Source organism: Phyllopteryx taeniolatus, chromosome 1 (genome assembly GCF_024500385.1).
Source record: "Phyllopteryx taeniolatus isolate TA_2022b chromosome 1, UOR_Ptae_1.2, whole genome shotgun sequence".
Taxonomy (NCBI): domain Eukaryota; kingdom Metazoa; phylum Chordata; class Actinopteri; order Syngnathiformes; family Syngnathidae; genus Phyllopteryx; species Phyllopteryx taeniolatus.
Window position 1 is genome coordinate 21,368,108 of NC_084502.1, and position 15,338 is coordinate 21,383,445.

At 43.8% G+C, this 15,338-nt stretch overlaps 1 protein-coding gene across 1 annotated transcript in view; it reads left to right on the forward strand.

Annotated features, from left to right (window-relative positions):
- Positions 1-15,338, forward strand: part of celsr3 (cadherin, EGF LAG seven-pass G-type receptor 3) — a 96,968-nt gene that overhangs the window by 12,554 nt on the left and 69,076 nt on the right. Inside the window, exons 2-3 of the mRNA XM_061780518.1 lie at positions 10,643-10,986; positions 11,849-12,137. Coding sequence (XP_061636502.1) covers positions 10,643-10,986; positions 11,849-12,137 — 633 coding nt within the window. The remainder of the gene's footprint in view (positions 1-10,642; positions 10,987-11,848; positions 12,138-15,338) is intronic.

Consider the following 15,338-nt stretch of genomic DNA (forward strand, 5'->3'; position numbering starts at 1 on the left):
CAACAGACAGTTAATTTACAGAACACTTTGGAGACATAAAGACATTGACCAAAAAAAAAAAAAAAAAAAAAAAACAGTCACTGAGCAGTAAAGGGTTGCTAGTTATCTGGTAATGCCGGTACATTATTATTTTTTTTTTTTGACAATTGTGCAAAAAAATGCTGAGTCCTCTAGCACTGGCTGGATAAAGGTCATGGCTCAAGGATACATTTATTCAGTTGTGGCTTATAACATACCGTCGAGACACCTTTTCGTCATTTTGGTGCTCTTTATATAAAGTTCCCAGATTCCACAAGGTGGCGCCAAAGCCCTCGCAAATAGGAAAGCGCTAATTGGTGTTACGGAACTACTTTGAAGTGTACGTCTCGACTGAGAGACTTAACGTTAGCCTGAGTTGAACCATTTATTTTTAAGGTTATTGTTGTAAAAAGATATGATACTAAACGTTTTGGGATCATAGTGCTGTATATTTGTAGGCAATTATAAATATTTTTAGTGGGGCGTCCATTAAAACTAGCAGTTTTTTTACTATTCGTGACAGGGCTCAGTGAGTACCATCGCAACAAAAAAAGTCCTTTTTGTTTTGCTGGGCCTGCAGTAAAGTTCGAACGCCTAAACTGTTTCCATAATAAATGTTTATTAACTGTCCAGGCAATTTTTTAAGTACTATTTTCACATGCATAACGGCCATGCAAGTGTAAAAATAAACATCGATTCGTAAAGTATAAAAACAATAAAACACTGTCTTACGGAGGCAGCGTGGTTTGCATTACAGATGCACCTCATGCATCTCAAGTGTAAAAGCAAGTTGACCACTGTAATAACAAAAACAACAACCAGGAAAAATTCTTAATGTTGATAACTCCCCTTGGTAACGGTGATGACGGCGATCATCTTTCTTGTCATGACATACTATATGCTTACATGCATATTCTCATATTTGTCCTCTGCTTTTAAGCTGTCACAGTAGTGAACACACCCAGTTAGTGGCACACATTGGAGCAGGGGGTTAGCTTAGCTCCCCGGGAGCAGTTCAGGGTATCTGTGTCATGCTCAAGGACACCACAGCAGGGGTCAGGGGGATGATGGGGTTGATGGATGATTTTTTTGTTGTTGTTGCCCACAATCGTCTACTGGTCGATGACTTGAATCGGGATCCCCATGGCAGCAGGTTTCCATTTTAACCATTGGTTCTTCTTTTCTTCTCATGTTCTTCTTCACTTGACACCCCTGGTTGGGGTACTCCTCTTTTGGAGTACGAGTTATAAAGGGAAAACACGCATCCTCGCTGAACAGAGTGAGCTTTGGTGAGGTATGCTGACATCTTGTGACACCATGTTTGACAGCGGTTCAAACTCACTATTTTTCTCAAACCTTTGAATTACAAATGACCTCAGGGGCATTCAACTTTCCGGTGTTCGTCTGCATGTGCATTGCTTGAGACCATTTTCCCTAACCACATTTGGTAGATGTTATTTGTAGCGGCCTTGTAAAAATATATTTTCATGTCTGTTTTCACCTCCTGCTGCGGGCTACCTCTCTACACGACTTTACAAACTATTTCTATCCGGCTTCCCTGGATGTGCGCTTGGGATCCTCTGACATTCAAGGCACTTTTCAGTGTCCTATTAGTCAGGCTACCTGGCAATGAGAGATAGCACTGAAATCCCCTCTTGTCGACCCACCGAGCATCTTAGAGGCAGAACACTCATCAGACCTGCCTTGTTCTTATGTTGAACTGGTGTTCTGGCTCCAGTGGGACCCAGTTGCTGGTTATTCCACATCAGCATGTTCATTCTTTAAAGGCTTTACGAGCGCTCTCCCACTTTTGATGACATCTCCAAGTCCGCAGGGGTCAAAGCTTCTCTTGAGTTATTTAGAAAATGCTTTGTTCCTCTGTTGTGTAAAAAAATACCAAAGTAACTTTCCATTTGTGGCCTTCTTAAGATATTAATGTTTTATTGTTTCCATGCACGCTAAAGCGTCAGAAAGGGTGATACATTATTGATAACTTGGATGTTTTATTAGATGGTATGCAAAAAAATCACCTGTCCTCACTTCACATAACCACTCAAGAGTGTTTCAGAATAGTTCCATGGCTTCCCATTCAAAGGCTGGATCTACTGTCTATTTCTGAATTAATAATTATATCAGTCAGCAGTAACGTTTTTGTTATCTATTCTCTCTATCTTGTGTGCTAAGAGTTGTAGGCTATTCTTCTTTGTATTTCCCTGTCTGACTTCTTGTCGACTTGTGCTGCACTCTGCAGGCGCTCACATCTCTGCTGGAGATGATCTTTGACCTTGTTTGCTCACGTGTGATTGTCCTTCTAACTGGCTGATGTTGGATTTGCAAAGTGTCAGTCAAAGCCTCATGTCCCATGTGCGAGTGAGGCAAGCTTAGCCTTCTTAAGCTTCATCAGAGTGTGATAACTGATTGTTGTTGCAAGGTCAGAGAGCAAAGTGAAGGACATTTTGTTTTGTTTTTTGTGTGTTCCAATCCATCGATCTAGCCATCCATTTTCTGTCTCGCTTCTCCTCACTAGGGTCGATGCAAAATTAAATAACTCCCAACATCGCACATAAATTAAACATTTATATAAATGATGTAAAATCATCTTTATTTTTCCAGCAGAAATGATCTATGATTTATTATATTCTTTACGACAGCAGAACATTTTGCTGTATTACCTGATATCCACTTGTGTGGCAGAATGTGCGCAGTTTGTATTCTTAAATTGCTTTAATTTGTTTCTTTTGCAACCTTCCTGTGGCTTTCAATGGAGCCATTAGTAAACCTAAAAAGACTGCACTCACTGTAGCAATATTAGAGCTTACTGTGAGTTTTTTTCATGCAATGCACGGTTTACAATAAATGGTAGTAGATAAAACCGTAACAGTACCACTCAAAGGTTTGGAGACACTCATTAATTAAAAGCACAAAAATGGATGTCCAAACTAAAACACAAATTACAGTATACATGCATCCATCCATCCAATTTCTGAGCCGCTTCTCCTCACTAGGGTCGCGGACGTGCTGGAGCCAATCCCAGCTATCATCGGGCAGGAGGCGGGGTACACCCTGAACTGATTGCCAGCCAATCACAGGGCACATAAAAACAAACAACCATGCGCACTCACATTCACACCTACGGGCAATTTAGAGTTGGCAATTAACCTACCATGCATGTTTTCGGGATGTGGGAGGAAACCGGAGTGCCCGGAGAAAACCCACGCAGGCACGGGGAGAACATGCAAACTCCACACAGGCGGGGGCCGGGGATTGAACCCCGGTCCTCAGAACTGTAAGGCTGACGCTCTAACCAGTCGCCCACCGTGCCGCTACAGTATACAATCCCCTCCAAAAGTATTGCAACGGCAAGGCAATGGCACTCATCCATTTTCTACCGCTTATCTGAGGTCGGGTCGCATGGGCAATAGCTTTAGCAGGGAAGGCCGGACTTCCCTCTCCCCAGCCACTTCATCCACCTCTTCCGGGGGGATCCCGAGGCGTTCACAGGCCAGCCGAGAGACGTAGTCTCTCCAGCGTGTCCTGGGTCGTCCCCGGGTTCTCCTCCCGTTGGGACGTGCCCGGAACACCTCACCAAGGAGGCGTATGGGCAGCATCCGTATCAGATGCCCAAGGCACCTCATCTGGTTCCTCTCGATGTGGAGGAGCAGCGGCTCTACTCTGAGATCCTCCCGGATGACCGAGCTTCTCACCCTATCTCTAAGGGAGCCCCTTAGATTTGGTGGTGCTGATTCTCATCTCAGCCGCTTCACACTCTGCTGCGAACCGCTCCAGTGAGAGTTGGAAATCACGGCTTTATGAAGCGAACAGAACCACACCATCTGCAAAAAGCAGAGATGCTATTCTGAGGCCACCAAACCGGACCCCCTCTACGCCTCGGCTGCGCCTAGAAATTCTGTCCATAAAAGTTATGAACAAAACACATGTAGACTGGTTGGGCGAACTCCCATGCACCCTCGAGGACCCTGCAGAGGGTGTAGAGCTGGTCCACTGTTCCACGGCCAGGAGGAAAATCACACTACTGCTCGTGAATCCGAGATTTGACTTCCCGACGGACCCTTGTCTCCAGCACCCCCTGAATAGAAGGCTTACCAGGAAGGCTGAGGAGTGTGATCCCCCTGTAGTTGGAACACACCCTCCGGTCGCCCTTCTTAAAAAGGGGGACCACCACCCCAGTCTGCCAATCCAGAGGCACTGTCCACGCAATGTTGCAGAGGCGTGTCAACCAGGACAGTCCCACAACATCCACAGCCTTTAGGAACTCCGGGAAAAATCTCATCCACCCACGGGGCCTTGCCACCGAGGAGCTTTTTAACCACCTCGGTGACCTCGACCCCAGAGATAAGAGAACCCAGACTCTACTTCCTCATGGGAAGGCGTGTCGGTGGAGTTGAGAAGGTCTTCAAAGTCTCCCCACCGACTCACAACGTCCAGAGTCGAGGTCAGCAGCGCCCCATCCCCACTATACACAGTGTTGGTGGTGCACTGCTTTCCCCTCCTGAGACGCCGGACGGTGGACCAGAATTTCCTTGAAGCCGTCCGGAAGTCTTTCTCCATGACCTCACCAAACTCCTCCCATACCCGAGTTTTTGCTTCAGCGACCACCAAAGCTGCATTCCGTTTGACCAGCCGGTACCCATCAGCTGCCTCAGGAGTCCCACAGGCCAAAAATGGCCCGATAGTACTCCTTCTTCAGCTTGACTGCATCCCTCACCGTTGGTGTCCAACATCGGGTTCGGGGATTGCCGCCACGACAGGCACAGACTACCTTACGGCCACAGCTCCGGTCGGCCTCCTCAGCAATGGAGGCTCGGAACATGGTCCACTCGGACTCAATGTCCCCCGCCTACCCCGAGACGTGGGTGAAGTTCTGCCGGAGGTGGCAGTTGAAACTCCTTTTGACAGGGGATTCTGCCAGACATTCCGAGAAGACCCTCACGATACGTTTGGGCCTGCCAGGTCGGACCGGCATCTTCCCCCACCATCAGAGCCAACTCACCACCAGGTGGTGATCAGTTGACAGCTCCGCCCCTCTCTTCACCCGAGTGTCCAAGACATTCAGCCGCAAATCCGATGACACAACCACAAAGTCGATCATCGAACTGCGACCTAGGGTGTCCTGGTGCCAAGTACACGTGTGGACACCCTTATGCTTGAACATGGTGTTCGTTTTGGACAATCCGTGATGAGCACAGAAGTCCAATAACAGAACACTGCTCGGGTTCTGATTGGGGGCGGGGGGGGGGGGGGGGGGCGTCCCTCCCAATCACGCCCTTCCAGGTCTCACTGTCATTGCCCACGTGAGCATTGAAGTCCCCCAGCAGAACGATGGAACCCCAGTGGGAGCGCTCTCCAGCACCCCTTCCAAGGACTCTAAAAAGGGTGGGTAGTCTGAACTGCTGTTTGGTGCATAGGCACATTCAACAGTCAGGACCCGTCCCCCCACCCGAAGGCGGAGGGAGGCTACCCTCTCGTCCACCGGGGTGAACCCCAACGTACCGGTGCCGAGTCGGGGGGCAATAAGTATACCCACACCTGCTCGGCACCTCTCCAGACTCCAGAGTGGAAGAGAGTCCAAACCCTCTCGAGAGGACTGGTACCAGAGCCCAAGCTGTGTGTGGATGCGAGCCTGACTATATCTAGTCGGAACTTCTCGACCTCACACACCAGCTCGGGCTCCTTCCCTGCCAGAGAGGTGACATTCCACGTCCCTAGAGCCAGCGTCTGTAGCCGGAGATTGGATCGCCAAGTTTCCTGCCTTCGGCCACCGCCCAGCTCACACTGCATCCGACCCTTATGGCCCCTCCCACAGGTGGTGAGCCCATGGGAAGGGGGACCCACGTTAGCCTTTTGGGCTGTGCCCGGCCGGGCCCCATGGGTGCAGGCCCGGCGACCAGGCGCTCGCCTTCGAGCCCCACCTCCAGGCCTGGCTCCAGAGGGGTGCCCCGGTGACCCGCGTTCGGGCAAGGGAAAACGTCTTCCTGAATTGTTTGTCATCATAGGGGTTTTTGTAGCTGTGATTTGTCTGGTCCCTCACCTAGGACCTGTTTGCCATGGGTGACCCTGCCAGGGGCATAAAGCCCTAGACAACTTAGCTCCTCGGATCACTGGGACACACAAACCCCTCCACCACGATAAGGTGACAGCTCAAGGAGGGAGCAGTGGCACTCAGTATAGCATAAATCGCCACCAAGGCTCGTTTTGGATCAGTACCAAATTGTACACTTCAATTCTTGTATATGCCTGTTTTGTGATTGGAGTTCATGCACTATTCGCTGCGTAGTTAAGAACATTTTTGAAAGCCTCGCAATACAAAGATTAGTGGAAAAATATAAAATCCTTGAGCCGCAGCTTGTAATACAGTAGCATTTTCCTTAACCAATGACTCACCCCAGGCTATGACCACAAAAATCACATTGGTTTGTTTGTTTGTTTCTTTCTTTCTTTGTTTTTAAATTCCTATTTTGCTATGCATTTTTTGCACATACCGTATCATGAGGTGCACCGAAGAGGGCATAAGATGACAGGATCGTATAATTTTTGATTCGGTGGTGGTGGTGGGCGTATTCCAATGGATGAAAGACAATATAAATTCAGAGTACACATGTAGTACATTTAAGTCTAGTTCACCAATCAAAAGACACAAAGTCTCATGACCTCACAACTACTTCCATTGGGCTTCCCGGACATTGGTATTCACACTTGATAAGTCTGTGCCGCTGATCGTCATGCGTACGTGGCGGCCATGTTGGGAAGGTCATTGTTACCATGAAGGCAACGGCGCGCTACTCTTGTTTAGATTTATCCATCCATTTTCTGAGCCGCTTCTCCTCACTAGAGTCGCGGGCGTGCTGGAGCCTATCCCAGCTGTCATCGGGCAGGAGGCGGGGTACACCCTGAACTGGTTGCCAGCCAATCACAGGGCATTGTTTACATTTAGACGAACAAAAACAATAGCTTTCTTGTATTGCAGTATTTGTCTGGCACTGTCTCCCCTAACGTGGATATTTCAGCTCGCTTGTAACTTGAGAAAACACCGTGCAGATGTTTTTTTTTTTTGTAGTTTTGACTGTGCATAGACACACACAGCAACATCAGAATTTGCACATTCACATTTTATTTTGTATTTTTTTATTTTTTTAATTGATTTTCCTGCTGTGATGAAAAAATGAGAAGTTACTCACTATTTACTCAGTATTTGAGTAATAATTTTACTGTGTACTTTCTACTCTTATCCATCCATCCATCCATCCATCCATTTTCTGAGCCGCTTCTCCTCACTAGGGTCGCGGGCGTGCTGGAGCCAATCCATCGGGCAGGAGGCGGGGTACACCCTAAACTGGTTGCCAGCCAATCGCAGCCCACATACAAACAAACAACCATTCGCTCTCACATTCACACCGACGGGCAATTTAGAGTCGTCAATTCACCTACGATGCATGTTTTTGGGATGTGGGAGGAAACCGGAGTGCCCGGAGAAAACCCACGCAGGCACGGGGAGAACATGCAAACTCCACACAGGCGGGGCCGGGTATTGAACCCCGGTCTTCAGAACTGTGACGCAGACGCTCTAACCAGTCATCCACCGTGCCAGCCTTTTTACTCTTACTGTTGGTAATAGTGAAAAATGAAGTGGAACAGACAATGATTTTAGTCAATTCTTTTCCAGAATGAGAGTGCTTAAAGAGGGGGATGCTATTCATGTGGCACAGCTTGAAGCAGGCTTCAGGTGCAGGTGAAGATGGGCCTGGCTCAAGTTGGAGGCCAAAACAAAAAAAGCAAAGAAATGAGGCATATTTTATTTTAGTCTTGAATTTGTACATCAACATGTACTTGAGCGCTGTAAATAAATGTTATTCTGCGTGAAGAAAATATATATTATTTTGCCTTATTTTACTCTTCAGAGTCTTCCAGATTGCTTAATGTATGTTAACATCAAAAAAATTCTCTGCGAGGGCTCAGGGGATCCACCAGACCCCACCTAAAATGTTTTTTTCCCCCCCACCTTTTTCATGCCTCTGGTGTTTACGTGTTTGTTCTTGCTTAGTACATGTGCCACTTCACCACGTAATCCTACTAATTAATTAACAGACAAACTAGTTTCACTCAAAAAAATGCATTCTATGCTTGACGGTTGTCCTGAAAACAATCGGTCCACTCAATCAACACCACCACTGGTTCTTGAGAGTAGCATTTTTTTTAATTCTGGCTGTAGGTTTGAAATTAGCTCCAACAACTCAGTGTACATGGTTGTACTTTACGATGTAAGAAAATAAATCCACGCTCAAGGGGGGTGACGGGAGAGCTGTAATTACAGTGTGTACTAAATACACTGACGTGAAATGTATATAGATCTCTGTGTGTGTGTGTGTGTGTGTGTGCATGTGTGCGCTTGTGTGTGTGTGATTAAATCCTACTCTAGCACATAATCCACAGTCATTTCCAAGAATTCAGTGTCATTTAAATAACAATGGCAGATCAGATTCAATTTGTGCTACATGATATGGAGTGATGACAATAATGAAATATGTTGCCCTTTGGCCCTCGGAAGTTGACGATGATGACATCTAGTTTATTGAATCATACGTATGTACTGTGGTGGTGTGGTGTGGTTTGTGCTTTATATTTCTATGTAGTCTGTAAATGGTCATCTATTTTTTCGTGTTACTCCTTAATGGCTGGCTCCTTATTTATTGCCCTCTGCTACGTCTGTGTGTGTGTGTGTGTGTTAGAGGTCAGTAGGGAGTGAGGCTCCTCATAATCCGGTAATCAAACCAGCTGCCACCCCACCCAACCCCCATCCTGACGTACCTCCTGCTTCCGCCTTTTTCTTGCAATCTTTTTAGCCCACTCTCCTTCTGTTGCCTTCACTTGTTGTGTTTTTCTTACCAAATTCATTGAATCTCCCTGCCCATCCTTTTTAAATTGGTGAATTACAAATGTGAGACAGTTAACCATTTGAAAAGCTTTGTAGGGAAAATGAACCAACAAGAGACAATCAATTATTTATAATATAATTGAATATTTGATCATTATTGATTCTCCACTTTATTTGTTCTTTCATATTCATCATTAATAAGACATCTTTTCTTTATATTCAAGTGTTCTGTTTTATTTTATTAATCCTGTTACCCTCTATCTCCTAGATCTCTTTCTCTCCTTCCTGTGACCTTCCTCTTTCACCCGTCGCCTGTCCATGCTATTCTTCTGACTTTGTGGCGCATGTTTTTACACTCATGGTTTTACTTTTGCAAAATGAGCCCGCATTTTACACACTCTGGGCCTGATTTATTAAAGGTTTACGTGTGAACACTTGATTGAAGAAGTGAAATCTGACCTACGAACGGGCCGCAATCAGGATTCCATCTGGCAAATGCACAAAATTGTTCATTTTGCGCATTGTGGCAGGTGTTATGCAAAAATATGCACACTGTGAGACAAATTGAGTTGGCTGATTTTGTGTCTTTAACTAGCATGCCTGAAAAGCAGACGCAAAGCGGTGCCAGCATAGCACAAGCAAAATGAGAAACAGCAGGGACAAAATCTACAATATTGTGAATTGTAATTTTTTTTTTTTTAATGCCCAAAAAATATATCTCAATGTATTGTCTATTGTGCAATGCAATTTTGGAGTTTCTGAATGACATAAGGGCTGATTTTCAACCAGTCACAAGAAGGGGTCATGCCATATCACCTATGACAAAACTTTCAACTCTGCATTTCCTTGCCTCTGGGTCATTTCAGCGCACTGTGACAGTTGAGGCTGGCATCTCTCAGAGCAGTTTTCAACTGTCTCAAGTTTTAAACACAATGTTACTCAAGATGTGCACACACCCTGTTGTAGCCTACATCCAATTGCCACACACTCAGGACCAATTAAAGTGAAAAAACAAAACATAGGATTTGGGTGGTTGCTGGTGTCGCCCAAATTATTGGAGGAATAGATTTATTTTCTGTATCTCATTAAATGTTTGTTTACCTTCCACTAACACTCCCAATTCCATCACTTCAAACTTCATGTTGCGCTTGCGGTGCTCTCGCAAATGTTCAAATGTTCCATGGTGAAAATACTCAGAGCTTTCGCAAGTGTAAAAGCCTATTTGAAATATTGCAGTCTCGACCACTTTCACATCTGGTGCCAAAAGTGTGGGCAATCTGATCTGCTACTTGGGATCTTACTAAATAAGCCCCTCTGTGTCTTTAGTCACATACAGTACCACTCATCTTATTTATCTTGCTTAGGAGTTGTCATTTTTCATCCCCCAATTGCATGACTAATTGTATCCATTGGCAGATATCTTTTGTGCTTAGAATACAGTCAAATTTTTTTAAGTAAGAGCATTTGAAATCTTAACATGACCCAAGAATAGCTAGATGCTAAGGGACTACTATCTGTCTTCAGCCCATCCATCCATCCATCATGATCATCATCATTTGTTATTTTTGTGAAGTATTTGTATAGTATACATGTAGCTGTGTTGCGTATCTAACAAGCCCTTATCCACATTCTCATTCCTTTATATTTGATTAATCCCCTTAATTTTCCTCCTCTATGTTACTCTTCTCACACCCTCCTTATCAATTATTTAATTACTCTTCTTTTGCTTTACAGATGGTGTCCACAGCATTTCAGCACACTGCGTCCTCCGTGTCCTCATAATCACCGAGGACATGCTGGGCAGCAGCGTCACAGTGCGCCTGCAGAACATGTCCCAGGAGCACTTCCTGTCACCGTTGCTGGGTCACTTTCTGGAGGGTGTGTCAGCGATTCTCTCGGTGCCTGTCGAGGATGTTTTTGTCTTCAACATCCAGCCGGACATGGACGCAGCACCGGGAGGGATCCTAAACGTGAGCTTCTCTGCGGCGCTACCAGGAGGACACTTCTTTCCCTCCGAGGCCCTGGAGGAACAACTGTACCTGAACAGGCCGCGGCTGACCTCGCTCACACAGATGGAGGTTCGTAACCCTGCAACACAGTTGCTTCTGATACTCAGAACCCCGTTGCTTGTGATGTAAGTTTCCTTTTATTCCCATGGTAACATAAACCATCTTGGAACGTATGACGGAGATGAGCATAAAAGGAGTTTAACCTTGAAGGGAGAAAGGTGTTGTTTGAATGCAGGCAATTTATATTAAATGCTGAGAAACATGCATCTATCCACAATGATGTCATGCCATCGCCCCAAACCACTTTTGAAACATCCAATTCAGTGATGTGAAATAGTTTTCATCACAGGCTACATTGTAGTTATGCTTTCCCTCGGTTATAACAGTGAAACCACATAAATGTATGTTTGCTAGGGGTGTAACGGTAGGCCAGAAATTGGTTGTAATTGTACTTTGTTTTTAAGGTCACCGTTCAGTTCACCTTCAGTACAGTGAAGGAACAAAATGTAAAAACACTGCTTATCTTTTGTGACATTTAACATTTGGATTTTTCTTTCCTGTTTTAAGGAAATCATAGAAATAGTTAACAATAGGTTAATGTTTTTTCTTTTCAGGAAAAACAGGAGTGGTTTGTCTTTTTCTTACCTAATATGTTACGCGTCCTATTACATAATTGCCCCTGCATTTGTTCATCATTTTCATGATGGATTACTAGTTTTGAACAGAAGTCAAGGAAAAATTATTGCAAGCTTTCACGGGCCACATAAAATAATGTGGAGTTTGACACCTGTGATCTATTGTACTGGAACGTCTCAGATGTTATCCCTATGCTGATCACAGCCTCGCGGGGTCATATCTGCATTATATCTGAAGATGCTTTGACATGCTATGATCAATTTTCTTCGTTCTTTGACATTTCCTGTCCCCTCAGGTCCTTCCATTTGACGACAATGTGTGTCTGCGTGAGCCGTGTCAGAACTACATGAAGTGCATCTCTGTGCTGCGCTTCAATAGCTCCGCCCCTTTCATCTCCTCACCCTCCATCCTGTTCCGGCCCATTCATCCCATCGCCGGCCTGCGCTGCCGTTGCCCCGTGGGCTTCACCGGCGACTACTGTGAGACCGAGATCAATCTTTGCTATTCCAACCCTTGTCTGAACGGAGGGGTGTGCGCCCGCAAAGAGGGAGGGTACACGTGCATCTGCCGCGAGGACTACACTGGTGAGTCGTGATGTACTCTATAAATTCAACCAGAATTAATAGGACATTTTACTTAAATTAAGCTCTATATTATGCTAGAGCTTGTGCTGCAACGGACACCTCAAACATGGAAAATGCAATAAACTGTTATGCTTAAGTGGTGAGTAAGTGCATACATTACATTGCGTACCAAAAAAAAAAGATTCCCCAAAAAATAGTACAGTTCACGGTTCACTTTTTGCAAATTCACCTATTCAAACATATCCTGAGCTATTTGCAGAAAAACGCACCTATTTTTGTGCTCTTTCTTTAATGCCCTTAAATGCCACAAGATTGAGCCAAAACCCTGGCTAATAGGAAAGGAATAATTTGTATTAAGGAAGAATTTTTGAAGAATTTTTGAAGCGTTGCATCTCGACAAATAATGGCTCTTATGTGGTTGCTGGCTTCCCATATATTATTAGAGCGTTAGATTTGTTTTCTGTAACCTAGTACTAAGTTTGTTTGCCTTCCAGTAACACTTCTGATTCCATCACTTCAAACTTCATGTTGCACTTGCGGTGCTTTCTCAAATGTTCCATTGTGAAAATCATCAGTTTCCTAAAGTGCAAAACCCTCTTTTTAATACTCCACCTCTTTAGTCTCCACCACTTTTGCACCCATTGCCAACAGCATACGCAATCTATTAGCGCGAATGCGCAATTTAGAGCCTGCTGTTTGGGATCTTCGTAAAAAGCCCCTCTGTGTCTTTAGTCAGATACACTCCCACTCATCTTATTTATCTTGCTTGAGAGTAGTCATTTTTCATCCCCCAATTGCATTACTAATTGTTTCCCAATGGCAGATATTTTTTTTATGCTTAGAACACACAGTCACATTTTTTATGTAACAGTATTTGAAATCTTAACATGGACCACAAATGGTATTGCCCTCTTTGTTTTTTCCTGATGAGTTGATGAAACTATAATTTTCAGGTGTCAGTGTGCTTTTTATCCACTTAAGTATTAGAATGCCTAATAGGTGAGGAGCTAAGTTTACCCTGGGTTATTAGTGGAAGTTACAGAGAAGAGTCTTCACCACTTGTACTTCAGGTGCATTTTTGGGAAATCAAATCATCCGTAAGGCATTTATTTTTAAGGGTAATGTAAGATGAGTTTGAAATGAAAGATTTTTTTTTTGGGGATCATAGTTTGTGGTATACTGTATACACATTTTAAACTTAATATAGGCAATTGTAAACATTTGGGGGGCATCAATTACATTTTTACTTTTTCCCCCACTATTCACAATAAGGCTTGCTCCCTGTCCCTGTGAATAGCTAGAGTTTACTGTAGTTTTCTCTTAGTTGTAGGTATTTACTCAACTGCAGAGTACAAGCCATGTACTTGAAGTAAGGTGTTCATTCAAGAGGAGGTATTTATTTTTACAAACGCTCGGGTAAGGGGAGAGATAGGAATGCTATTTTGTTTAATGGTTGATTGGTAATTGTTACTTCAGTTTCTATTCATTAATTTTGTGTAAGTTCCTATCAGTAATGTGGTGTAGTGAGAGGTGGAACTAAACGATTCCTGCTTGTTTCTGGATGTCAGATATGTATTTCATTTGCCATTGGTCAAGATTTTGGTGGACAGCACGTCTGGCAATTAAAAGTGGATTTTACAGTTTAAAAAAAACATGTTTTCTCATATGTTTAAACTGTCTGTATGACCTGCCAGTAGAATATTAAGATGATCTTTTGAAAAATCCTCCCTCTCTGGCCCCATATTATGCCTCTAATTTAATTTTAATGATTCAAAAACATTTCCCGCCACCACAGGAACAGCCTATCGGAGATTTAAGAGACAGAAGGTGTGACCGAATACTCAGAATAACTCACTTTTTACAAATTACAAATTGGCCACAGGTGTGTCGCCGAAGGCACGACGCACCTCGTTCACCAGCACTGCAACGGAAAGAAAACACACCTGAAAGCGGAGACATGATGAGTTTTTTTTAATATGGCCCAATTATTGACTGCTGGTTAGCAACAAAAGTTAAAACGAAGGAATTGGACAGCCTTTGAGACGTAACAAGGTGAAACTTTTGTGCAATGCACGCCTCATACATAGTCACATCAGTGAGGGAAGTGGCTTTGGTCAGAGACGTGGGGGGGGGGGGGGGGGGGGGGGGAGGGGTGAAGTGAACCGACATTGAAATCTTGCTATCAGTTTGAAAACTGCGAACTTCACCTGTAAATTCAAACATGGCATTTGTTAGAATGGAGACCGCTAGTTAAGAATGTAAGGTAATTACTTAGGGTGGGACTAAATATTGATATTGTATTCTTCTCACAGGGTATACAGTATTACCATGTCAACATTAGGTATCTGTACTTTTCTCTGGCCGACATCAAAGTAAGCTAGTTGCTGAGTTTTTTTTTTTTTATTAATTTTTTTTTTTTAATGTGATGCGGATTTTAGTGTTCTTCTCCATGTGCAGTTAACACCGCATATCTAAACTACCAATGAAAATAACCTATTGAATAAAAAATTGCACACATTTCTGCTTCATCAGACTTTAAATAATGAAAATGTTATGAGAAATGTATAACTATATTTTAATATTCGTTTCATCACTTGCATAGATATTGTGATCTACAGTATAGTAGCGGATTTTCTTCCTCTATATTCATTATTGCATAATCACTGTCTCATGATGATGACGATTATCATTACCGTTGGCAAAATATTACAATAATATTGTACTGCAAGTTACTCTGTAAGTCCCACCCCTAGTGATTCAAATCTGAAACTTTTTTTGTACCTTATCCTAATGATATTAATTACGTGTGGAATGGACTTTCACTGTTGCACAGGAATTTAGCAGATTGAGAAGAGAGTTGCTTCGATAAGGGACGGGAGGTTTTTCTGCACAGGAAAGATTCATAGAATCTGGTAGTGATGGTCATATAATTATGGTTATTTTTCATTTTCTTGCAATTACTCCTGGATGTGGTTCAGATCTGAGACAGATAAACGTGTGTACGGCCACTCAGGAATTTCAAACCGGGATCACGTCCAAGTAAATAAATGAAATGGTGGCCTCGGGTAAAATGTTCTTTTTTGTTGGAATGCAAAGGAAAAGAACACACATTGTGTGGATTTTAACTGTCTCCTTTGTTGGTGTCCCACTTTGACATTGTTTTTGATCTGCTCTGTTTTCCCTCTTTTGTCATGTGGAGAC